This window comes from Phocoena phocoena, chromosome 16 (assembly GCF_963924675.1).
Source record: "Phocoena phocoena chromosome 16, mPhoPho1.1, whole genome shotgun sequence".
Classification (NCBI taxonomy): domain Eukaryota; kingdom Metazoa; phylum Chordata; class Mammalia; order Artiodactyla; family Phocoenidae; genus Phocoena; species Phocoena phocoena.
The window spans coordinates 48,502,363-48,530,026 of NC_089234.1; the positions used below are offsets into that span (position 1 = coordinate 48,502,363).

General features: G+C 42.8%; 1 protein-coding gene across 5 annotated transcripts in view; it reads right to left on the minus strand.

Moving 5' to 3' along the window:
* Nucleotides 1–21,054: 21,054 nt before the first annotated feature.
* Nucleotides 21,055–27,664, minus strand: part of LDB3 (LIM domain binding 3) — a 55,900-nt gene continuing 49,290 nt past the window's right edge. For all 5 annotated transcript variants that reach the window (XM_065894880.1, XM_065894877.1, XM_065894879.1 and 2 more), the window contains 2 exons: nucleotides 26,509–26,624; nucleotides 21,055–21,144 (listed from right to left, as the gene is read on the minus strand). In XM_065894880.1, the coding sequence (XP_065750952.1) occupies nucleotides 21,055–21,144; nucleotides 26,509–26,624 (206 nt within the window). The remainder of the gene's footprint in view (nucleotides 21,145–26,508; nucleotides 26,625–27,664) is intronic.

The following is a 27,664-nucleotide window of genomic DNA, read 5'->3' on the forward strand; positions in this document are numbered from 1 at the left end:
AACTTCGCCCCGAGCCCGCGCCAGCCTCCCTGCCGCGGCCGGCCTCTTCCGACGCGCACACACGCACTCTCCGGACGAGCCAACTCACCCGGACCCTGGGGAACTCATCCTGCAGCCCTCGGCGCGGAGCGGGGTGGGCGCGGCGAGCCGCCGGGGCAAGGCGGGGGCCCGGCTCGGCCTCCGCCCTGGGCGTGCAGCGGCCCCAGCCCGGTCGCCCCTCGCGCGGCCGTACGATTCTCGTCTCGCGCGGACGGACGCGGCGCAGCCCGAGCCTTCCTGCCCGCCCTCCTCCCTCCTCCTTTGCCGAGCGCCAGCAGGCGGATTCCAATCTCGGCAGCCGTCGCCGCCGCCGCCGCCGCCGCCGACACTCGCCTAGGAGGGAGGAGTGGGGGGGGGCCGGCACGGGAGCGGGGTCTGGGGGGAGGGGCGGGCCTCCGCGAGACTGGTTGCAGCGCGCGCGCACTGGGAGGGCGCCCGCCCGCCCCGCCCGGCCGGGGACGCGAAAGGAGCCGAGCGCGCGGCGGAAGTGACCGAAGGGTCTGAGGTGCTCGGCGCCCCACTGCCGGGGAGGAGGGCTGGCAGCCGGCAAGGGGGCGCCGGGCTGCCGTAGGGGAGGGGGGGTTCTCCTCCGCGCGGCCCCGTCGGCCCCTCCTAACCGAGACGCCCCATTGCCGCTGTGGCGGGGCTGGCCAGTGTCCGGAAGCCGTGTCGAGCAGACGCAGTGCTCGCGCCGCACACGACTGAGCGCCGTGGAACGGCGCGGACATCGTAGCCCCTTGCGCGCTGGCCGGGCCCCCCGGCACTGCCAGTGTTCCGGGGTTCCTTCGTGTGGACCCCTCCCCCCGACAAACTAACTCAACAAAAACTCTGACACGTGAGGGCAGGTCAGCACTTGCGGAATAAGCCTAATCGCTGAGAATTCACACGCCACGGCGGGGAACTGCCCGATCGTGGTAGTAGTGGTTGCGACAAAGAAAAGAATAATGTAGCCACAGTACAACGATTATTCACCCACAGCTCCCCGGCTTCTCTTTCTGGGCTCTTTGCCAGCGTGCCGAGGCGCAGGTAGGGAAGTGGAGGTGGACAGGCTCCGAGTGAGCTGCAGGGGAAGGGAGCATTTCCGCGTCGGTCCTGGAGCTCCGAGGCCTGGCCCGCCCGCGGACCCTGTGATGGAGCCCGTGAATTCCAAAGGCATAAGATGAGGAGCGGCGTTAACCCAACAGAACTGAAGTCAGCGGACTATAAATATTGCTCCCTTCTCTACCTTTGGCTCACTCTAGGGACCTCGGGTACACTCCGGAGTCTCATTCCCTCCATTTGGAAAACATAAATAATTGTCACTACCTCTTTTCTTCCATTTGTCCTCATTCTTTGGAAAAATGCCGTTAAAAGTATTCGATGTCCTGGATGTGAAAAAAGAGTGTAGGTCCCTTTTTAACAGCCAAATGTGACCTTGATCTCTTTGGTAAGTCTTTAAACGAATGTACGGTGTTAAGTCTCTTTACAAAAGATACTCTTTTTTAAAGTTACCTTTATAAAATCACTTTTTAAACTGTGGGTAAAAAGAGGCAAGGAAAAGAATGTGCCAGGCCCTGATGTTTGTGTTTTACACACATTCTCCCTTGAGAGACATTTAGATTCCAGGCCTTTAGATTCCATTTATATTCTTCTTTAAATAGCTAAATTCCCTTACATTCTTGTTTAATGGGGTTTTTTGGTCCATCTTTTATTCTGTCCCCCTTTTATACATCCACCTTTGCCCTTAATTCCTCAGATACCTTCCATAATTCCAAGTTATTTTTCAATTCTATTTATTCTTTAATTTTTTTTCCTGAACTCTATACCTGTCAGGTTTGAGAGTCATGGATCTTGCTATGCAGGATGAATGTATGATACATGAGTTTCCCTGCATCTCCTAAAATTTGTCACTTCTTCAAGTTTTCTACATAGGACACTGCTTTGATATCAAGGGAAAGGGTGGACCTTTTGCTTGAGGAGATTCAGACTGATCGACTAAAGAACTCATTGATGTAAGCTGAGCAATGTGTCATGGCAGATAAAACTATGAGAAGTGTGTTAATATACCCTCTAGAGCCTAGTTCAATTTTCAGACAGATGAATCAGTCTATAAAATAGACAACCTCAGGTTGGTAGTTTAGTACATCAAGTTTCCGAAATGTACAAATCTGCGTTGCCTAGGTTGTGTTATATGTAGAAATAAGAGCAAAACTGAAGCATCAAATTTTAAGTCATGACATCTTTGCTTCTCTACAAAAGAATCTCCTTTTCAAGTTTTCGGAAATTTTACTAGACATCCTTCTGCTCTCCTTGGATAAGGCCCACCTTAGTGCCCAGGCTGAAATCCTTGGCTTTATCACAGCAGGCAACCTACCTACTGACAACTGAGCAGGGCATGGTGTTTTCTCTGGTTCCTGGCACATGTATGCATGCTGGCCTGTTTCTCTGGTTTGCCTGCCCACTAAATGAACAAGAGCAGCCAGGAAGCCCAAGGAGACATCTGGACACGTATAGTCTGGCCCCCAAACTTAAAGGCAACACCTCAAGGTCCAAATTCAACATTCTCTAATGTGATGGTTTTCCTTTAAGTAGCTTAATAGAATGCTCTGGAAATGGGCCTTTTTTCTCTGCATAGTCTGTTTGAGGTACAGGTCTCAAGAGTGGTAGTTGCATGCCCAAATCACATAGCATTCGTTTGGAATGCAAAATCACCTTTCTCCTACAGTTCTCAGGACCTCAAGGACACTTTCCCTGATCACCTGTCTTAAATTAGCACCTCAACACAGCCAATTTTATTTTCTTTATGCCACTTTTTACTATATGAATTTACCTTGTTCATTTAGTTATTTGTTTATGGTCTGAGTTTCTCTGACCCTCTAGAATGTAAACTCCGTGAGAGCAAAGACCTTGTCAATCTTGTTCTCACCTGTTTCCTCAGAGCCTAGTTCCTGGCACATATCTAGTGCTCAATATTTGTTAAATGAATGAGTGAGATAAGGATAGAATTTCCTGTAAGCATTTCTGAACCTTGTCATCAAGACCCAGGTTTTTATTTATTTATTTATTTATTTATTTATTTTCTATTTTCTTTTAGCCATGCCACGTGGCTTGCAGGATCCTAGTTCCCTGACCAGGGATCAAACCCGGGTCCCCTGCAGTGGATGCGTGGAGCCCTAACCATTGGACTGCCAGGGAATCCCAAGACCAAGTTTTAGAGGGTGGCTTGGACTATGTTGAAAAGGTGAGGATGGATCAGGGAAGCTATGGGTTATACCATCTTCAGTGAAAACGAGACATCTGCTTTCAAGGAAGGCATTAGTTCGATAGATTCATCCAAGTTAATCCATCCAAAGTCATTTTCCTGCTGTAAAGACTTTATGAGGCAAAGGCAGCACTAAGTCATCGTGGGTATGGAGATAAATTAGAGTCCACTAAGGAGGGAATAGTGAAGGGATGCCCTTGACAGAGTGATGCTTTAGGTTGGTTTCAAACCCAATATTAATGGACAAGAGTGCTGTGAAGAGTAGAGGAAACAGCTACATTTTTCAGCATGGACACTACTACATCATTTTATTGGTTAATAATACCCTGTCATGGTTTAGAAGGACCAAGCCAAAACAGAAATTGTGCTTGAGAAAAAGAGATGGTTATATATAAATATAACTCAGTGCACAAGATAGAGAAAAGTTTAAAGATCTGAATTTGTTTTTTCTTTGTAATGGTATAATACTTGATTTCCCATTCTATTTTCACTTATAAATAACTTGCTCCTTTTCCCATTTCCGTTTTCACTTCTCCTTGTTTCAAAGGACTTGTTTCCTATGATTAAAAGATGGTTTAGTGAGGCTCTTGCTACAAAGTAGTCACCACTTGGTCCTGCCTAGTCCATGGTCTCTGTAGACCTCTCCCTACTATCGGTACACCTTTTACCATAGAGCCCAATCCTCTCCTGGCCCCGTGACAGGAAGACTTCCCAGAGCTCTGGTCCCAAGCCCAGGACTCAGCCTCCTGCTGCTTCTGCTACCTACTTGGGGAGCCCTAACCTTGGCCCCCTTCTAAGCACTGACTTATAGCCCTTTACTTGCTCTTGAAGCCATGGCCTTTTAGCCTGTGTGGAACTTGATTTTCTCTGCTTGTTGTCTGGACTTTGCTCTCTGGAGTCTGCCCCAGCCCTATAACACAGACTCTTCTGTGCACTGATAGCAATGCTTGTTTGCCTTCAGCTTTTTTCCTAGATTCTCTGAGTCTGTATTATATCCATCTATCAGGCCTCCTTTCCCCCATTACCTCAAGTTGGACATCCTGATGCCTGCTGCTCTCCTGGACTACCACCTGTTGTTTGCTTACTGCTCTCTGGCTATCAGGTACTGCCTAGAGGGCTGGAGTTCCTCCCACCCAACACCTGGAGCTGGGGCCTCCCTACCCCAGCTCCACTCAGCCCTCGGTAAATCTGTCCTTCCCTGTCCTGTAGCAGTTCACCTCCCTGCCTTTCTGTGTCCTGAGAGCAGTGGGTTTATAACCTATTACACTTTATCTTTTAACCGGATATAAATAAAGACAAATAGAAAGTATATGTGTGTGTGTATATATATATATATATATATATATATATATATATATATATATATACATATATAGTTGGTTTTTGTTTTTGTCTGGTTAAAAAATGAAGTGTAATAAGTGCTTGTAATATGTGTATATGTGTATGTGTATATATGTATATGTATATTACACCTATGTACATGTATAACCCATATCTGACTCTACTTACTACTCCTAAACACTGATTCTACTCAAGAATCCCTTTGGAAAAAATAAATAAATAAATAAAAAGAATTCCTTTGGCACTAGTAGTCCAGAAGTCCCAGCATCTGGAGCTGAGCATGATTACCTTGTGAATGATCAGTCAAAGAAAGACAAGGTGTCATGATAAAGATTCAAGCTGAGATAACTGAGGAGATAACAATCCTGGATCAGGAATGCTGTCATTAACAGCCATACTGTATCAACTGTACGTGCTGTACATGGTTATCCAAATGTATTCCTTGGTGTAGTGTGGTGCTACCGATGTGCACAGGCATACTAGTTTATCCACCACATATGTCGGGGTACCTATCCCTGTGTGGGACACAAAATTCTAGGGGACAGAAGCTGTCTTTTTCTCACTCCATTGTTTCCCTAGGATCTAGCACGCTGCCTGGCACACCAGTAGGTGTTCAATAAATACTGAATGAATGAATGACTAAGTGTACTAGGCATTATAGTAGACTCCTGTCCCCTAAAAGCTTAAAAGGTAGTAAAATAAGATGTGTACATAATTCCTTTATTTGATGTTTGTTTCTGAGTCAGGATTTATTGCCCTTAAAATAGCTGCTAATTCATTTTGTTCTCTACTGATAGTTTGCCCTCACTCATTTCTTCTATTTTTATCAACAAAGGTAGGGTTGGTTTCTTGGCTTTTGTTTCTAATATTTTTGAGGCTTAGTGTTAAAGCACTTACCTTGAGGGAATGAGAGTCTAAGAAATGCTGTAATGATAGCACGGAACTATCACTGACTATCACTTTTTTTTTTTTTTTTTTGGCCATGCCATGAGGCTTCATACCAGGGATCAACCCTGAGGCCACGGCAGTGAAAGCCCAGAATCCTAACCACTAGGCCACCAGGGAGCTCCCTATCACTGACTTTAAATTTACCAACTCTTCAACAAACAGTGCTTGAGTTCTGAAGTTCCATGTGCTCTTTAAAAAACAACTTCCTCAGTTCTCTCATGGGGAAACATAATCAAATATCCAATCACTAATCAGTAGCTGTCAGTGTTTCTTTTAAAATGTAGGTTTTACATTTGGTTTGCTACCCACCTTAAAATCTGTCTTCCTCGCTGTATACCTGAATTATACCAGCTCTCCTGATTGGTCATTCCCTCTTTCAACCGATCTTGCTGAGTTTTTCCAGATTTCATTTGATGAAATGCCACTGTCATCGAAATCTGAGAACCACTGCTGTATGGCAGTGTTCTGTTAGACTGGTCACTCCACTTCCTGCAGAATGGGCCACATTCATTCTCCTTTTAATGCCATTCTCCTGCCTGCAATGCCCAAGTACCACCTCTTGCAGGAAGTCATCTTTGATGGCTCCATCCTAAACCCCTTAGGCTTTTCTCTCTATGGTCTATATCACTGATGATTTTGCATAGTTTAGCTGTTCCTATGTCTTTCTCCCAAATATGATTTCATACCTTTATTCACTTACATATGAATAGGGGCTATCTAGCCTCCCAGCCTGGGGAAGGACAGTGTAGAGGGTATCAAAATACACAAGGTATCAAAATAGCAGCCCCAGGCTGGAGCCTACCATTGTAGTAGTCAAAATTCTTGCCTCTTAGTTTTCAAGGTCCAATTGGAGGTGGAGGGGTGGTCACATACTTTTCAATGCGTCTGCTGTTCTGCTCTGTCCCTCAAGGTCAAAGAGGGTACTCCTTTTCCTCCTTCCTTTCTACCCTCCCCTGCCCTGATTGTTAGCACAGTTGCTGTAGCCACTGCACTGAGCACCTCGGGTGGCAACGTTGCAAGACTCCAAGGGGTGCCATCCTGCTTTTTGTGAAAGATGCTCCCTGGAGTTGTGCGGTGCGCAACTTGCACCTGGCCCCACTGAACACCATGAAAGAGCCACTCCAATTGCAGGCAGGGAGCCTAGTCCCTAGCTTGCTTAAAGAACCAGCTTTTTAAAATTATTATTAACATTATATATCTGTATGTAACATTATATATTACGTAGATATAGATATAACACTGTATTTTATTATATAACATTATATACCTTTCAGGGCATTTGGGGGAAATGAAAGTGGCAAGATGAATATTTTTTAGAATTAAGTCAATTAGAATCTCATATAAGATGTGTAATTAATCAAAACGTTCATTTATTTGATCAATGTAAATGCTCAATAACAAAACTTATTCTGTTGTTATACTTGCAATAATGCATCATGCTAATCAAATTTTATATATATACCATATTTCATCAAAACTAAGATACCATTAATTATAAGCACTGTCATTTTATGTACAACTAGGAAAGAAAAGCACTGCCAATTAAACTATGTTACATCATTAATTGTAAGACATCTTAATTTCAGAGGTGATACAATGTCAAAAAATGTGCATCTAAGAATTGATGAAATACAGTGTGTATTAATGCATCTAAAAGGCAAACCAACACCATGCAGTCCGGTAGTTTGAAACATTAGGTTTCTGGGGTTTTGACATGTAACTTATTTGTTTATTATGCATGATCCTTGAATAGCCACACTATGAATGTTAACCACAAGAGCAGAGACGGTACAGTTCAACTGCATATAGACACGTAAAACAAAAGTGAATACCTTATGATTCAGTCACACAAAGTTTAGAAGAAATACTAGCTTCAAGTCACAAGCTTGGATTACATTACAAATAAAAAATTAACTTTTTGACATCTGCTTATACTGAAAACGTGCAATGACAAGAGGAATGGACATGTTTTTATCTTTGGAAAAAGTCAAACTAAACAGAAGAATCTCAGCGGTGCAGTAGAGTGACTTTACATTTATCCTGGAAGCTGAACAATAGTGCTTGCTGCTTATGGGGCCATCAGGAAAAGCCAGCTGTGGATTTCTTTCTAGTACAATTAATTGCTTCCGTTGTATATAAAATCGAAAGAATTGGGTGCTTTAGTGCGGAAAAAGGATATCCTGCTACACTGCTCCTATTTCCTCACAAAAGCTATTATTGAGCCTTTTGCCATTAATTCACATGCATTGGATTATCCTGTGATGAAAGACCAAGTGGCTTTTCATTTTTATAGTCTCTTATCTCCTATTTATTTGGCACCTCTCTGGAGATACCTGCTCTTCTCCCAAGACTGGTTAATTGCTAGGATGTCAGAAGGTAGCTAATGACTGACTTCCTTTTCTGAGACTAATTGTGAGCCCATCTCTGTACGTTTTCTTGGCGTGGCCTTTCTCACTGCTGAGAGATATTCCGAGTTCTGTTATTACTTGAAATGACAGAGGCATTTTCAGTGCCAGCTTTCAATCCCTGCCCACCGTTTACTTTGAGACCAGCAAGTGACTCTTTTATAAATCCTCTGTATAGACCTGCACTGTCCAGTATGCAATAGCCACTTGCCATGTGTGGCTATGTAAATTCTGAATCAGTTAAAATGAAATTAAAATTTTAAATTCAGTTTCTCAGTCTCAGCTCACTAAGTGCTCAACAGCCACATGAGGTTAGTGGCTACCATATGGGAAGAGTGCAGTGATAGAACATGTCCATTTTCACAAAGGTTCTATTGGACAGTGTTGCTATAAGCTGACCTGCTCTGTTCAGGCCTCCTGAACAGTATCTGAGCCCATCTTCTGAATTGATATTTCTGTGCTCACCATTCAAGACAAGTGGTAGAAAGGCTGCTTTCAGGATCATCTCTACAGTTTGTTACTTGACAAGTTTCTCTGAACACGTAGAGCACCAGAAATAGGGGGGTTGCTGTTCAACAGGTATAAGGTTACAGTTATGTAAGATGCGTTCTTACCACAATAAAATAAATAGATACATATGTATATTTCTTAACGGTAGAAAACTGACCAAAATGTTAATAGTGTTTGTGGCATCTCCAGGTAGTGGGACCATGATTACTTTTTTCTTCTTCCTATTTATATGTGTTTTTTTGGGGGGGTTATTCAATAAGCACATATTCCTTTCTTAATTAGTAAAAATCACATTTAAGATACTTAAACCCATTCATTTTTTTTTTTTGTCACCAGTTTCAAACTAAGGTGGTTTTATCCAGCCCCTGCCTTTAAAGAGAGGAAGTAGTCATTTTGAGCAACTGTTTCTTTAAAAATTAAACTCAGCCAACCGCTTTTGGTTGCGAGATCTGTATTCCCTTCTATCCTAGCATGAAAAACATCAGAGAACCTGTCCTAGAATCCTGCCAAATAGAATCACAGAACATCCATCTGGAAGAGATGGTTCACGATCACTAGCAATTGTCTCACCCAGGCATTTCTTGGGCAATTTGCCAGGATCCATGCATTTCTAGACTATAGTTCAGAGTCTCAGAATCAAGGCCCAACAGGTTAAGGAGGCTCATGGAGCTGAGGAGAGCTCTATTTTTACCACCGAAAAGAGAACCATAAAAAAGAAATCCTTGTTTCCTAAAAGTTCAGGCATGATCATACAGGTTTAATTAGGAACAGCAAGCTGTTTACAGCAAATTATAAACTGTATAAAGCAGACCTCAGTGAACACTCCCAAAGGATGTCCCATGAACCCTTACTTCTCCAAGTCCAGATTCAGCAGATCTGGCTTGGTGAGATAGGGTGCCGCAATGCCAGCCAAAGGAGTATCCCAAAAGTCCCCTTCCAGAACTTTCCATGACCAAAGGAGAGGGTCAAGAGATCATGGAAAGCCTCTGTTTTTCTTTCCTTTTGTCCTTGAAACTTGAAGCCAATCCACAATTTCCTTGACTGCTACTGCACCCGCCAAGTAGAGAGACACTTCAGATACAAGCTAAGCAACATTAAATGATGGGAAGAACACCAACTTTGGAGTCAAAATTCTGGCTGAACTTCCTAATTTTTGACCTTAGGCAGTTTGTCACCCTCTCTGAATCCCAGTTTCTTCATCTATAAAATGAGGATAAATAATACCAATCTAATGAGGCAGATGTGAGAATTAACTGAGAGTATTTGGAAAACAGTTGGCACAGAATCCACACTCAATTAATTTCACTTACCTTTCCTTTTCGTTCTAGGAAGTGATTGGTCCATTGGTGTTCTATTGAAGGGGAAGGAAAACAAACTGTAAAACTCTTAATGAGCCTTACTTCAAACACAGCCCAGTGCACTTCAGTAATTAGTATATGAGTTCTGCTTCAGCTTGGGGTGGGCTCCAGTTCTTCGTTCCAGCCCTGGCTCAGGAATTTCCTTCTCTAGAAAGCCTTCGCTGCCCACTCCCAAGCTGATTCAGTGTCCCTCCCGAGTAGTCCCATGGCACCCCAAGCTTGTTTCTGTCCTATCATTTACCTTGCATTCTACTTCTCAAACCAGGGTACCCAGCATTGGGCATGGAGTGTGGGATGTTATAAGGCATCTTCTCCACAGCATCAATTTTATCTAATAATAAATAAAACAAAGGGCATATATATATATTTTTTAAGGCAAAATATTAGATTACATAAGAAATTTCAGGGAAGTCCCTGGTGGTCCAGTGGTTAGGACTCTGTGCTTCCACTGCAAGGGGCACGGGTTGGATCCCTGGTTGGGGAACAAAGATCCCGCAAGCTATGCAGTGTGGCCAAAAAAAAAAAAAAAAAAAAAATTCACAATTGTAGAGCGTTCCTAGAAGACATATGTTCATTGTCCTTTGCTTTTAGATCTGCTTTTCAGAGGAGTTGGAGAAACATTTATTGCCATATGATAGTGAAATCACATGGTAACTAGTCTGTTTCTTCCAGCAGACCGTGAGCTCGTTAGGGCAGGGACTGTGCCTTATTTGACTCTGAATCACAGAATTTAGCTACTTAGCATGAGGCCTGGCTCAGAGTAGAGGCTCCATGCAAGTTTATGGAGCTGAACCCAACTCTCTGTCTTCCTCCAGTACTTTGGGGAAACTATAGTATATCCACCAAGGAGAGGAACTTTGAAATTGTTTAACTGACAGGACTTCACATCGAGTGCCTGTTAGATCACAATCTTAGCTGTACTTTTGGGAAAGGTATTAAACTATCTGACCTTTGTCTTCCCAACCTGGTAGGGTTGTGAAGACTCAATGAGAAAAGATTCACAAAGTGAATTGCGCTTGGCACATAGAAGGTGCATGGAAAAAAGCTTCTTTACTTTTCTCTAAAGTCACATTCTAGTCATTAATCTACAAGCTAAGAGATGATTCTGGTCATTTCAGTCATTCCAAGCAACCTAAAACGGACATGGTACCCATGGCTCAAGTCTCAGCCACTGCCTGGAGCTGCTTCTGCAGCACCCTGGTCCTTCCTCCTAAACCTCCAACCTAATATTACCATACCATCTAACGGCTTCCTTACTGTCTTGGTGACCTTCCCTGGGCTTATAAGATAGAGATAATTCAACTAGAAGGTGGAGAAAGATAACTACCTGTTATGAGTGTGAGCTGCAGAGTCAGGACCCATTTCAAGTCTTGCTTCGCTCAGTAATCTGATTTGTTCTCCCAACTCTGAGGCATGTCTTGATCCTGGTTCTGGAGACAGAACCTGGTCCTGGACAAATGTTGCCAATCCCTAACTTAGAGCATGAGCCAGGGAATCGGGATCCCCAAATGGCTGTGCCCTTTGTTCTGTTGGCCTGGGTCCAGGGTATATTTACTGGGAAATTAATGAAGCTTAAGCTTCAGGGTCCCTCACTTTCAAAGGCACCTCTTTATGCTGAGAGTTCCTTGAAATGTTCTAGGTTGAGAGGGGAAGTCAGGTTGCAATCGGAGCATTCCTATGTAAGCTTTTCTGATAAGTTTGCCTAAGAGATTTCAGAAGAAAGACACAGAGAGCCATGATTCCAGGAATTTGTTGTGATTCTTTCTTGTCATTCTAAATAAATACTCAGTTTTGTAGTTAATTTTGTGTTTGAAATTTTATATCCTTTTTCTTAAAGATGGCTCCACAAAACCTGTGCCTACTTTTCTCCAATATCTCCCTACCCTACAGCTCACCAGAAAGTCACAAGTATGAGAGGAGGGTCCGCAGGGGTCTCTGTAGTGATGACTCCATGCGAGGTAGACTCACCCTCACTACCTGCGTTCCATCTTCTCCTACAGGCACATGCTGGGCGCCTTGTACCAACTTCCTTCCACAAATGCTAGGACCCTTTAGCATTCCCAAGTACTTCATTAGAAGTAAAAGAGACAACCTCTGTTAGCTGACTTCTCCCCTGAATCTAAAAACTATTTTGAAATAGTCTCTTTATACCTATTTTTATGCATCAGTAGACTTTGAACTAGAGAGAGGTAAGGGGATAACTGACTTGCAAATGGAAAGGTAGTCTGTAAGAACTTTTGCTTTTTTTTTACATTAAAAATTTTTTTGAATTGAAGTATAGTTGATTTGCAGTGTTACAGGTGTAGAGCAAAGTGATTCAGTTATATGTATTTATATTCTTTTTCAGATTCTTTTCCATTATAGATTATTACAAGATATTGAATATAGTTCCCTGTACTATACAGTAGGTCCTTGAAGAATTTTCTTAATAAGATGTTTTGTTTTTTTTTAATAGAATTAGTTCATGAAAAAAGGAACACAGATCCCAGCTAAGCGATAACAAGGATGGCATCCTTTTGTCATTTCGGTTCTAAATCTCTCCAATCTAATGCCTAACTGTAGATGGAGCCCTCATGATCATTATTACTCAGATAACCTTTAGAATGTATTTTAGAGAGGTTTAAGTAGGATCAAACAGTGAAGTTCATAGTTTAAAAAATAAGCTGTTTTAAAAAGAAGGCAAATCTCAGAACAGTATATATAGTATGATTTCAATTAAGTAAACACAAAGTGTGTGTGCAGTTTGTGTGAGTGTATATACAAGAATAGGTCTGTGTTTCCCAGATTTCAGAAAACAACACTGTGCTGTATCCACACAGAACTAATGTTTCCCAGACTTTAGACAACTGCATAACACCGTTTTTTTTTTCTTGGCCATGCGTCGCGGCATGCGGGATTTGAGGGATCTGCGGGATCTTAATTCCCCCACCAGGGATCAAACTTGGTCCACCTGTAGTGGAAGCACAGAGTCCTAACCACTGGACTGCCAGGGAATTCCCTGCATACAGCCTTTGCCCGTATTCATCCAGAACTGCTTGATGAACAGCTTTGACATTTTTTTTTCAAAAGTCTTATAGGAAAAATAAAATGTATTCTTCTACCAAAAGTGAAGTCCTTCACTTATAGTCAAATATTTATTTCATCTCTTTGCAACTGGCAGGCATTAGAAGGCATCATCTGGCCTGCCTTACCACAGGCTCCAAGGACCTCTGTGCTCTCTCCCTTCTTTCCTGCTGCCTCTCCTCACCTCTGCTCTCAAGCCCCGTGCCTTCACTGTGCCCAAACTGTACCCTGAAAGCCTCCACATTTCTCTTACCCTCCACTTCAAATTTTGGTGTGGTTGGTTTCTTCTCAACATTCAGACCTCAGCCCAGATGTCACCTCCTCAGCAGGGTCTTCACTGACCACCTGACCAAAAGTAGCTTACTCCAGCCCCCAACACATCGCTCCGCAGCACTCATTAACTTACAGTGTATTAATTATATACTACTTGTTTATTGCTTGTCTCTTTCCTTTAGAGGGTAAGCTTTATGAAAGCAGGAACCTTGTCTGTATGGTCATCTTCTATCCCTACAACAAAGCCTAGCCATTTAGTGAGTGTTTGTGGATCTGTAATATTATTCAATGCTAAAAAGAAATGAGCTATCCAGCCATGGAAAAATATGGAGGAGAATGAAATGTATATTGTTAAGTCAAGGAAGCCAATCTGAAAAGGCTACATACTGTAGGATTCCTACTATATGACATTTTGGAAAAGGAAAAACTATGGAGACAGTAAAAAGATCTGTGGTTGTCAGGGGTTAAGGTGGAGGGAGAGATGAGTAAGTGGAGCACAGTGAATTCTTAAGCAACTTTATATGATATTATAATGGTGGATACATGCCATAATACATTTGTTCAAATCTACAGAATGTGCAACACCAAGAGTGAACCCTAATATAAACTACTGACTCTGGGTGATAAGATGTGTCAATGTAGGTTCACTGATTATAACAAATGCACCACTCTGGTGGGGGATGTTAATAATGCAGAAAGCTGTGCATGTGTGGGGGCAGGGGGTATATGGGAAATCTGTTTACCTTCTGCTCAGTTTTGCTATGAACCTAAAACTGCTCTAAAAATAAAGCCTATTAAAAAAAAAAAAAGGTATATTGCCCAAGCTGTTGATGGTTTAACTAAGTGTGTAAGTGGAACGTTGAGAAAGATTATTTGACATTAGGGTTGTCCTGGGAAAGTCAGGGCTCAGGAAAGCCTAAACCAAAACTTTAGGCAACGTTTCCCAAATTGGAGTTCCATATTCTGTTCTCAAATAAGTTAAACAGGTTTCTTTATTGAGGGGCTCAGTACCCACACAGCTCCCATGTGTGCTGTGAATCTCTAGGGTGAATAGCATATGCAGCTATTTCCTAACATTTGATCCAGAACCCATTCTTCATGCCATGTTATCATTCACGAGCTTAAGTCCAGCTGAATGCCAGTGCCACTGGGCAGAGCCACTTTATTTATTTTTTTTTTTTTGCAGTACGCAGGCCTCCCACTGTTGTGGCCTCTCCCGTTGCGGAGCACCGGCTCCGGAAGCGCAGGCTCAGCGGCCATGGCTCACGGGCCCAGCCACTCTGCAGCATGTGGGATCTTCCCGGACCGGGGCACGAACCCATGTCCCCTGCATCAGCAGACGGACTCTCAACCACCACGCCACCAGGGAAGCCCCAGAGCCACTTTAAATAGTCAAAATATTTCTCCTCAGAACTAACACAAAATAATTTAGTCATTTACCTAAATTATTAGATACATAATTTGGCTGATTCCATTCCATGAGAACAATGTTTTCTGTCTATTTTCTTCACTATCACGTTCTTAGTGTCCAGAGCAGTGCCTGGCACACATTCAGGGTTCAATAAATATTTGTTGAAAGAATGAATGAATAAGCAAATGAATAAACATTTTTATTATTTAAGCTTCAGGTGTACAGCATTATGATTCAACATCTGTACACACTACAAAATGATCAATATCACAAGTCTAGTTGCCATCCATCACCATACGGTTGACCCCCTTCACTCCTTTCACCCAGCCCCCCAATCCCCTTCCCCTCTGGTAACCACTTATCTGTTCTCTGTGTCTGTGAGTTTATTTTCTTTGTTCATTTGTTTTTTTTATATTCCACATATGAGTGAAATCATATGGTATTTGTCTTTCTCTGTCTAGCTTATTTCACTTAGCATATATCTTCAAGTTCCATCTGTGCTGTTACAAATTGCAGGATTTCATTCATTTTTATGGCTGAGAGTATTCCATTGTGTGCGTGTGTATATACAAACACACACATATATATGTGCATATATATCACATCTTCTTTATCCATTCATCCATTGATGCACACTTGGGACACTTAGATTGTTTCTATATTTTGGCTATTATAAATAATGCTGCTCTGGCACTATTTACAATAGCCAAGACACAGAAATAACCTAAATGTCCATTGACAAATGAATGGATAAAGAAGATACAGTACATATATATATATATATATATATATATACATACACACAATGGAATATTACTCAGCCATAGAAAAGAATGAAATAATGCCATTTTCAGCAACATGGATGGACCTACAGATTATCATACTAAGTGAAGTAAGTCAGAAAGAGAAAGACAAACACTGTATGATATCACTTATATGTGGAATCTAAAATGCAACACAAATGAACATATCTACGAAACAGACACAGACTCACAGATATAACGAACAGACTTGTGGTTGCCAAGAGGGGAGGGGAGGGAAGGATTGGGAGTTTGGGATTAGCAGATGCAAACTATTGTGTATAGGATGGATAAACAACAAGGTCCTACCGTATAGCATAGGGAACGATATTCAATACCCTGTGGTAAACCATAATGGAAAAGAATATGAAAAAGAACATATATCTATGTGTGTGTGTGTGTGTGTGTGTGTGTGTGTGTGTGTGTGTGTGTGTGTGTATATATAAAATAACTGAATCAGTTTGCTATACACCAGAAACATAACATTGTAAATCAACTGCACTTCAATAAAATTTTTTAAAAAAGCTGCAGTAGGGGCTTCCCTGGTGGCACGGTGGTTAAGAATCCGCCTGCCAATGCAGGGGACACGGGTTCAATCCCTGGTCCAGGAAGATCCCACATACCGCGAAGCAACTAAGCCCGTGCGCCACAACTACTGAGCCTATGCTCTAGAGCCCACGAGCCACAACGACTGAGCCTGCGTGCCACAATTACTGAAGCCTGCGTGCCTAGAGTCCGTGCTCCACAACGAGAAGCCACCACAATGAGAAGCCCACGCACCGCAACGAAGAGGAGCCCCCCTCGCCGCAACTAGAGAAAGCCCGCGAACAGTAACGAAGACGCAACGCAGTCAAAAATAAATCAAAAAAAAAAAAAAAAAGCTGCAGTAATGAAAAAAATAATGCTGCTGTGAACATAGGTGTGCATATATCTTTTTGAGTTAGTTTTGTTCTTTGGATACATACCCAGAAGTAGAATAGCTGGTTTATATGGTGGTTCTATTTTTGATTTTTTGAGGAATCTCCATACTGTTTTCCACAGTGGCTGCACCAATTTACAGTCCTACCAATGGTGTACACGGGTTTCCTTTTTTCCACATTCTTGCCAGCATGTTATTTCCTGTCTTTCCCATAATGGCCATTCTCACAAGTGTGAGGTGATACCTCATTGTGGTTTTGAGTTGTATTTTCTTAATAATTAGTGATGAATATCTTTTCATGTGTCTGTTGGCCAGCCGTATGTCTTCTTTGGAAAAATATCTATTCAGATCCTCTGCCCATTTTTAAAACGGGTTGTCTGGCTTCTTATTGTTGAGTTGTATGAGTTCTTTATGCATTTTGGATATTAACCCCTTATGGGACATACAATTTGCCAGGTATGGCCTTTATTATGTTGAGGTATCTTCCCTCTATACCCACTTTGTTGACAATTTTTCTTATAAATGGATGTTGAATTTTGTCAGATGCTTTTTCTGCATCTATTGAGAGGATCACATGATTTTTAGCCTTCCTTTTATCAATGGATTTATCATGTTGATTGATTTGTGGATGTTGTAACATCCTTGTATCCCTCAAATAAATCCCACTTGATTGTGGTGTATGATCCTTTTAATGTGTTGTTGGATTTGTTTTGCTAATATTTTGTTGAAGATTTTTGCATCTATGTTCATCAAAGATATTGGCCTATAATTTTCTTTTTCTGTGGTGTCCTTGTCTAGTTTGGGTAGCAGGGTAATGCTGGCTTTGTAAAGTATTGAACAAACAATTTTTATTCGGTCCACAGTTCCTCGGTGAAGAGGGCAGAAATTTTGGTACCAGGTAATTATGCCAAATTCTGATTCACATGGTTCATACTTCTGGGATATTTGTGGAATATTTATTCTTGCTGCTGGTTTTCCCAATGTACTTTTTCTGAATGGACAAGTTGAAGGCATTAAGAAAATGAAGCAGGAGTGAGGAGTTCTGAGCCCACTCTAGTGGTGATAATAACAAGGAACATTTGCATTGCAATTTTCTTCCAAAAGTTATTACATTTGGTTCTCAAAACAAAATGCAGGTGTTATTACCTTCATTTTCAGGTAGATATGCAGGCTTAGAGAGACTCTTCTGATATCATTCAGGTGGTATTAGATCAGCCTTGATCTAGGCTTGATAAGACACTGGTCTTATCATGTCCAAGTCTATGTTTATTTCATGGCACCTGGCTGCCTCCCTGCTGGTTGTGTATATGCCAGGAAGCCACTTCCCCTTTCTGGGCCTCGGGTTCGTACATCTGGAAAATGCCCAGGTGATCTCTTAGGTTCCAACTTTAAGTTCTGTGACAATGAGCCTTTTTTTCTCCATCATCTCTGTGAAAAATTGCTATAGCTTTACAAAGTACTAAAATAAAAAGATTTTATTTCTCTTTGAAACTCTGATTCGGGTACTAAAAATCAAATAAATTATGAAAAATATCCCTTTCTTTTAAAGTAATGCCTAGAAACAGAATACCTTGAAAAAGAATGAATTGGTTGCGTTAAACATAGTACCCTCCGAGGGGTCTTCATTATTTTTAAAAAATGCCGTGAGAGGATTTTACCCTAGCTTATTTCAAGACAAAAGATATGGAAGAAAATATAGCAACTTTTCTAGAAATCAAGTCATTTAGAACAGAAGAAAAAAAAAAAAAGAACTATCTAAATAAATCTAAAGTAGCTAAATAAATAAATCTTTCCAAAGGAAAAGGCCAAGCCTGGTCTTCAGGTTATTATTTACTTGGTAAATTCATTTTGTATGCAAAACATTTGTATTATCCGCATATCCTTGTCTGTTTAAACAAGACGATTAAACTGCTGTTGGGCCAGATAGCCAAAAGAGCAAGTGAGTTATATGTTTCTTCTCCTTAGGGCATTTTGTTTTGTCTCAAACTTTTATTTGCAGCCATATAGAAATAACCTACTTTTGGTTGTCACATGAAGAAAGTTTACACAGAAAAATCTGTATTTGCACATCCGTTTTAGGGTTTTATTTTGCTAAAAAGAATTCACACAGGCCAAAAAAAAAAACATGCAAAATATTTTTGTGCACACTTCTAACACACTATATTCCACTTCTGAAATGTTAAAAAATTTAAAAAATATCCCAAAGCAAGAGTACTTGGGTTGAAAAGTTAACATTATAAAAGCTAGATTCCTAACACAAACACTACAGACATAAGTCACTCAGTTGCAAAAAGTTAATGTTTATAAATGTTAAATAAATGTCAACAATGAGGAGACAAGAACTGTAGATCCAAAGTGTACTCCCCACCATGAACTATTAGAAATTGTGTTTGGTGTTGTAGGACATCCACGATGTTAACTTGAAATAGACACAACCTTAACCCAACGCTACGCCAAACTTACAAACATCAAGGGAACCACATTCAGAACTACCTCCTTTTCCTGCTACCTTTAAAATGTTTGTTGCCGTTGTTGTTGATTTTGTGTTTTGGTAAATAAAAGAGTCCCTCAGAATCTACACTAGCTCTGAAATGCAGAAAAAATGATTCAATAAATGACTATGACGAAGTTCTCCTTTGAGATTTTACTTTTCTTTTTCATGATCATACACGTTTTAATGGGCACACTTGTGTGTATGTGTGTGTAAAATCTTTTAAACGATATTTTTGGAAACAACTCTAGGGAAATTTTTTCCCTTTCCTTGAGACCAGTCCCTGATAATTTAAAAGCTGTGGGTTTCTTTTTGTTATTTTTGTTTTTTAAGAGAAAACCTGCCTAGAGCCTTTCTGTACAGTCAGCAACCTCCTTGTTCCTGTGTATTTGAACTTTCCAAAAATAAAAGAATGCTTGTTTGCAACTCTTGAAAAATCTCCAGGCACTCCCTGCAGATTTTACCCTGCCTGGTGCTTTATATTGACTTTTTCCCTGCACCAGAAGTAAAGAAGGGTCCTGTGGTAGGAGCACGCTTATGTCCCTCCTGGTGCTCCCTGGGGGATGCTGGTGACTTCACCCTTGGGAAAAAAACCTCGGGCCTTTTGTTAGAGACACATCTAGCTGCTTCCTTCTCCCTCAGGTAGAAAGGCAGTCCCCTGGAAGCCTCAGTTCTCAGAAGAAAAAGTATTCTAATGCATTCTCACAAAACATTTCAAACATGCAAAGAGAAAATCCAAAACAGGAGTGAGGAGAGAGTAGCAGTGATTTGGAAGAGCGCCTAAATATTGTGCTCAAGGGAGAAACATCCACTCAAACCACCTGCTTCAAGGCCATGTTCAATGAGCATAATAACAGCGCTTCCTAAAAGGGAAAGAGACTATACCACTTCCAACCTCAAAAACTAAGCTTCTCTCTTTATCACCAAACAGCTTTAAAATGTTTGCTTAACTCAAACTATCACTAATACTTTAAGGAAGTTTGAAGACCCAAGTCTATTTCAATAAATGCTTAAGTAATTGCTAGATCAACTCAGCTCATACTTTTTCAAAATATTGGCCAAAATGGCAAACGTGTATATATCATATATCATCTTTCCCTTCCAGCAGTCAACACAATTGTATATAATCAGTGTACTGCGTTTAAAGGAAGATACGAGAAGGATGGAGCAGCTCTGAAGTGGGAGGTCCTGCCAGCTCCTGCGTTCTTACTCAGGTTGGCAGAAAGGAAGGTTCCTCTTCCCCACCCAGGGTTTGGGCATGTTCTCAGCCTCTTCTGCCATCCTGTTTCAGACACTGTCTCTCTCTTCTTTTCCACAGGTCACTAAGCCTGTTGGGGGGAGGGGTGCTGAGGAAGACTTCAGCAGTGAGCAGTCATAGTATTGGGAATGAAACACATGCACAAGACTAGACGTTCATGCTAATGAACCTCGTAAGGCCAAACACAGCCCAGAGTCGTTTTAAAATCTCCTCTCACAAACAGCAAAGCAAAACTGGAAAAACCCAGTTCCACCTTCCCACCACAACTCAAAAAGAAGCTAAGCTTTCTGGGGACATTGGATGTTTCAGACTGAAAGAGGGTAGCTGAAGAGCCCTTCTTTCTTCAGCTGTCTGTGGTGTGAGCCCGACCCTTTCCTGAAGCCCTGTCGATTGCCCAGAGGCTCCCAGAAGACATCCCTCCGATGTCTGGGCTCCCTTGAGAATGTTCAAGCCTGTGCAAGGTCTGAAGTCTGATGTGCAGAGGTAGCTCCATGACGCGAGTAATGGAATAACACTTCCTTTTTTGGTGAGGAAAGCCCAATCGGTCTTAGCTAACAAGCGCTCAGCTATGGCTCTAAAAATACCCTGCAGCGAGGGCTGTTTGGCACTTCATTTTGTTTGCTGGAGGAGCTCTAAAGAACTCCGCAGAATGCTTCAGATTCTCCATAACTGCTCTGAGCTCTGTCCCTGCTCTGGCGACCTCAGGGAAGTGTATCAGGTGGGGAAAGTTACTTTTTCTTTTTCACTTTTGAGTTCTTGGAATTCTGTCCTCAGTGTTTGGAGTACAATTCCAGTCTTGGATTAATTACTAGCTTGGTTCAGGAATCTTCATTTGGCTTCTAGTCTGAACTATGCAAATACACAATCTGTGTGCAGAAGAAAGGACTAAAATTATACTTCAAAAGGGCTCAGTCACTTCCTGTCTTCTCCCTTTTCCCCCCAAAAAGAAACATCAGCCTCCTTGACTCCTTCGTTGCCAGCAGACACCCTGGGCTCCCTACACGTTGATGGCGTGTGCATGCTTCTTGCACAAGGGTTTGTCCTTCTTGGAGTAGAATGGCTGCCCCTCCAGATTCACGTGGCAGACCTGGGACAGAGAACAGATAGGCATGACACAGCCCATGAGGCAGGGGGACACAAACAAAAGATTTCAGCCACCCCTTTAAGACAAAGTGCTGTCACAGGCAGATGGGAGAATAGGCAACAGTCTGCTTCTCCCTACCACAAGTGCTTGACAGCTAAAGCAGTGTAGATGCGTTGAGCTATCTAAAAGTCAAGACTTCCGAAGAGGAACGTGGAATAAACTCAAGTTAAATTAAATTTAATTAATGGAATACGGAACATATACACAATAAGGTGATCAACTGATGCTATCCAAAATTTATAAGGAACCAATACAAATTCGTAAGTCAATATCCACAGAAGTGATTAACACCTAAAGAAATATAAAATGTCAGAAAAATGGTCCTCACTAATAATTAAAGGAAAAAGTAATTAAAACCTCCATGAGATATCACTAGACACCTGTTAATCTAGCAAAATAAATAAAACAAAAAGCCTCAATAGCTTGTCACCTTTAACCTTATATGACTGGAGCCAGAAAATGAAAAACAAAAAGTAATCAGTCAAAAGTCAGCAATGCCAAAAGGGGATCAGGCCTACTTGTCACTGCTAGGGACACATGAATCAGCGCAGCCTTCTGCAGGGGATGTGGCAACACCGAAGAGAAGCCGTGAAGATGTGCCTGCCCTGTACCCCAGTAACACCACTCTGGAGAATTTCATCTTGCAGCAACTATTGCACAGAACAGGAAAGCAACATATGCTCAACTACAAACTGAAAAACTACTAATATTTCTCTCAATGGGGAGATGATTAAGTTAATTTTTAAGGTGCATTTTTCCAATGACAGGCCACCACGAAAAAATAAATCAAATATGGCAAAGCGTATGCAGGAAAACACTGACTGAAAAAAAAAAGAGGCAAAATTATATATCCCCATGATGACAACATATGAGTACAGTTTGAAGATGCTGACAAAACAAAAAGAAGGGAGATCAGTAATATTTGTTGAGACTACTGCGGGTCAAGTACGATGCCAGACACTCTGTATACATGGTCTCATTTTTTTTTTTTAATCTTATTTTATTTTTGACTGTGTTGGGTCTTTGTTGCTGCATGTGGGCTTTCTCTACTTGCAGTGAGCAGGGGCTACTCTTTCGTTGTGGTGCACGGGCTTCTCATTGCGGTGGCTTCTTTTTGTTGCAGAGCACAGGCTCTAGGTGCACGAGCTTCTGTAGTTGTAGCATGCGGGCTCAGAAGTTGTGGCAAGTGGGCTCTATAGCACAGGCTCAGTAGTTGCGGCACACAGGTCCAGTCACCCCGCAGCATGTGGGACCTTCCTGGACCAGGGATCGAACCCGTGTCCCTTGCAATGGCAGGCAGATTCTTAACCACTGCACCGCCAGGGAGGTCCCTACATGGTCTCATTTAATTCCCACAAAAACTTTATGGGATAGGTATGACTGTTCCCCATTTCACAATTGAAAGCTGAGGCTCAAAGAGCCCAAGTGTCTTGCTCAAGTCACAGACCTAGAAAGTTGTAGAACCTGGGCATCCATATTCAGGTCTGCGAGACTCCAGTTCTAAGCTCATTCTCCCCACACCTCGTAGCAGAGAGGGGCTATGTTTACTTGAAATTGTTCTGGGTTTACGGACTTGTATCGAGGTAGCTCACTAAGCTTGCTGGACTACCAGTATGAGGTCTGGTCCTGGGTGGGCAATCTGCCAGTTGCCAGTCAGCTGGGAAGTCACATAGGCTGGGACAGGCCCTAGCCTCAGAGAGGGCACTGAAGATCCCTAGTGGGGAGCAGAATTGGGGACCACATCCAGGACACTGACATGAGAGGAAGTGCAGGTGGAATTCCCAGGTAGAGGTAAGCATGAGGATACAGAAATCACCCTTCCGAGATGAGCTTGGGCCACTGAGCATGTGTCCGCTCCAAGAAAGCTGGAAAGAAAAGTGGCATCGTGGTGGTCTCAAGTGTGAGGCCCTGATGGCCCAGTTGAGGATGTTATACCTGAGATCACACAGGGCTGCCAATGGGCTCTGGAAGCCAATGACCTGAGAAAGTGTCTCAAAACATTCCAGGTAGATGCAGTGATACTGAGTGTAACCAGGCTCCTGTGGTGGCCTCAAGCTGTGGTGACAACTTGGAGACAAGTCTAAGATGGTGGCACCCAAGATCCAACTGGTGAGGATGGGTTTTGGGAGAGACAGAAAGGCAGCTCTGGAATGAGTTGGCAAGGAGCTGCTGGTCAACAGCCAGGGCTCTGGCTAGGAGACCCTGCCTGGTCTGAGACAGTGCTGGTTGCTTGTGAAAACTCTGGATGAGTCAGGCTGGAGAGGGTGTTGGGAGACTGAGGACCAAGGAGTGAGGAAAGGCCAGAGCCTCAGAGGTGGCTCACTGATAAGATGAGACTGAGGGAAAGAACTGTCATAGAGAGGTCGTACTCAGTGCCCTGGGCCAGGAGCCTGCAGGTGGGATGCAATGGGGCTCCATGGTGGAGGAGGCCTCCAGCCTACCCATCACAGCGGCACAGCAGGGATGGCCCAACCCCCAGGCTCTGTGGTCAAGTGGCAGCAGGGCCTGGCTGGGAAGGAGCGGTGGCCATAGGGTGCTGACGACAGAGTGGAAGGCGATGAAATAGGCCAGCTGCAGAGACCCCTCGACTGCCCACAAAAGTTACACCACATCACATCCCTTCCTGGTACCCACATCAACTAGATACCAACTAGACTTAAAGGAGAAGAAGGGCCAGTAAGACATGTTTCCCCAACTAAGGTAGGACTCACATCCTTTCCATTAGGACTCAAGTGCCAAAGCCAGACAGGAGGTAAACCCTCACCCTGACCCGCACTGCCCTTCTCAGCCTTCATTTTATGTGCTTGGGACTTTAGAGATGTTGTCTTGTTCTGTTCATTAATTGCTCATACATGTCAGCTTTGTTTTCCTTTCAAGATTCTAAATTCCTTGAAGGTAGAGACTTGTTCTGGGAGACTTTTGTATTCCCAAAACTCAACTGAATTAGTCTGAAGTATGTGCTCCCCTGAGATCTAACTGATGGGAAAACAGCATGTCAGCCGCAAGAGCTAGTCCTGATCTTCCTTTCTTACTAGTTTTTTTTTTTTTTTTAAGTTACAGGAAAATATATGCTCATTAAAAGTGATTTGGAAATACAACGTGATGGAAAAAGGACCAAAGAAAACAAAACCCTGAAAGTTTTCCAATCAAAATATTGCTTTCCAAAAATTAAACCATATTCCACTTTGATATAGCTTCATGGGGCAGTGAGTACTATGCAGGGCTAGTTTGGGGGAAGGCGTAACGATTCTCTGTGCTGATTCTCCAGAGGACGGGATCTGACTGGTTTCTTCGGGCAGACCCTCTGGGCAGTGCTGTGGGTCTTTCACACCTGAGTGGAACTTATCTGTAATCTCAGCCTGAACAACCCCAGGCTTCACCGCTTCTTCTTGTCTCTCTCTGGGACTTGTGCCATCATGACTCAGCCAAACACGGCAAGCTTGAGGGAGCAGACCCGTGCTCACCTTTGCATGATTCCCTCTCCATGTGACACAGACCTCTCATCAGCCTGCCTTTGGAGAACAGGCCTTCTACGCCTCTGGCTTCCCTGGACCTCCTCCAAGTCTCTTAGATCTTTCTAGAAGCTGGGTAACCAGATTTACAGGCAGCATCTTAGGATCAGACAAGCCATGGCTTGAAGGTAAGGGTCAGAAAGCCCTGTACGGTGCCTCGCTGAGCTGTGGCTCTTCAGGGGACAACCCCAAAGCCGGTATATTTATATTGTTGTCCCTTTTTGGAGGGGAGGTACTGATATAGTTTAAGGACCCTAAAAGGCAATTAGAGAATCTGTTCAAAGGCCTGGAAAAAGTGTTATGGATTGAACTGTGCCGCCCTAAATTCACATGTTAAAGTCCCAACCCCAAGTGCCTCCAGCCTATCCAGCACAGGGACATAGCAGTGACCTCATTTGGAAATAGGGTCTTTGCAGACTAAATTAAAACTGAGGTTAAGATGACATCATATGGAGTACGGTGGGCCCTTAATCCAATATGACTAGTGTCCTTATAAGAAGGGAAGAGACACAGAGACAGACACCTGCACAGAGGAGAGTGTCATGTGAAGACACAGACACACAGAGGGAAGGCAGCCTTGTGACAATGGAGGCAGAGATTGCGGTTATGCAGCTACAATTCAAGAAACACCAAGCATGGCTGGCAACCACCAGCAGCTAGGAGAGAGAGCAGGTCCCTGCTGACATCTTGAATTTGGACTTCTAGCCCCCAGAACTGTGACAGAGTAAGCGTCTGTTGTTTAAGCTATTCAATTGTGGTACTTTGTCACGGCAGCCCTAGCAAACTAATATATGGAGTGAATACAATGCACCCCACAGATGGGAGGGGATATAGAAGTGAAGTATAAAAGCTGAAGTGAATTGCAGTAAACATTATGACTATGGTTGTCCTATGTCATAAGTCTATAATAATTGTTCAAGTTTAAACTATGTAGACCTTTCACACATTCCCAAAATTTACCTTGAGCAACTCTGGTTAAAAAAAAAAAAAAAAAAAAAAAAGCAGTAGTAGTACATTGATTTTCCCAAATAAAGTTTAGTCAATTATAGACTCACATCACGGGGCTTTATCAGGGACGACTGTTTTCTAATTCTAATGCAGACTCTAAATGTCGGCAGGCTCATTGCCCTGTCCCTTCCCCAACCCAGAGCCCTTGGAAGGAAAACGTCAATCTCACCTCACAGGTAAAAATGACCTGGCTGTTCAGCAGAAATTAACTGCACCTGGTTAATACTTAATCTAGGGCTTATCTCCTGGCAACTATATATCGAGAACAGGACCATTTAGGAAAATGCAATGATACTCAGCCCTGATTTCTAAAGGTTCAGTCAAAAGAAAACTTATCTCAGCTTTTCATAGGATTAGTCAATAAGCTCCAATCTAGTGTTCATGGTGAAAATTTAGGGGAAAACCGTTGAGTCATGTCATCGTATCTTAAATGACCTATAACCATGGGAAGCCACCTGCCCCTATTAAATCCCAACATCATTCACTCTTCCCACCTATTGAGAGCATCACTGCTGAGGAAAGCTGCTAGTTTGCCAGATCCTAAGACACTCTTCTGTCCTTAATGAAGTGGAGAGTTAACAAAGCCATACTGGTTAATAAATCATTATTAGTAATAAAACTTTGCTCAGCTGTGACATATCAAGGCATCATGGTATTTGCCGGCTTTTAAAAATGACAGAATATTAGAATGCCAGGGTTGAAAGGGATGTAAAGTGTTGGTCATCTGGCCCCACTCGGTCCCTCCTGCCTCTTCGCAGAAAGTCAGAACCCCAAGCAAAAAACGTACTGCGCAAATGAAGCAGGTGTCGTGCCAAGTATGCCCCAGGGCTTCGATAAACTTGTCACCGGCCTCCACGGGGAAATCGCAACCGTGACACTTGGTGCTGAACAGGTTGATGTAGTCTGAAATGAAAGGCAGAGTAAGGACCAGGCCTCCAGGCAGGCTGGGAGGAGTGTCCCAGCCACATCGACCCAATGTCAGAACAACCCCCCAAATCACTGGGCTGGGGGCAGTGGATGAAACCTAATTGGTTACTTGTCATCTTGCAGACAAAATACTCAGTTACATGATTGGTTTCTTCCTTTTCCAGTAATTTGCACTGGTGTGGTGCAGATTCAGGCTTAGTCACCACCCTGTGCTGGTTTGATCTGCAAACACTTTCTGGAACTGTCATTAACTTTCTGCAGGGTGATTTTCTCCTCTGCTCTGTCACCTCTTACGGTCCAAACAGACCAATCCCAAGAAAGAAAAAAAAATCCTATTTCCCAGCAGCTCTGCTGATTTTGGAGGAGTGAGCGCCTTTGACATTTCTTAGAGTTGTATAGCATGTTCTTTGCTTGGCCATTCTTCTGTCATTGGGCATCTGTGTTGATAATAAATTTTCACTACTAGAAACAATACCTGAACTATTTTGTTGGGACATGTTCCCCTCCCCCAGCCAAAGAGATAATAATACCAAATATTATTTACATAATGCTTTACAGTTTACCAAGCATCCTCACGTAGATTGTATTATTTGCTAGTATCTCAATGTCAAGGTCTATGTATTAGTTTTCTTTCTTTTGTGGTACGCGGGCCTCTCACTGTTGTGGCCTCTCCTGTCGCAGAGCACAGGCTCCGGACGTGCAGGCTCAGCGGCCATGGCTCACGGGCCTAGTCGCTCCGCGGCATGTGGATCTTCCCAGACAGGGGAACGAACCCATGTCCCCTGCATCGGCAGGCGGACTCTCAACCACTGCGCCACCAGGGAAGCCCTATGTATTAGTTTTCTTTGTACTCCCAGCACAGTGCCTGGCACACAAGTCAGTACCCAACACATATGTCAAATGAATGAGTGAATGGATGAATCACTGAATCAATAAATTAATGAATAAACTTAGTCTTGGCGAAATTGTTTTTGTTCTGTTTTGCGGATGAGGCTGGAAGAGGTGAAGGGCCTAGC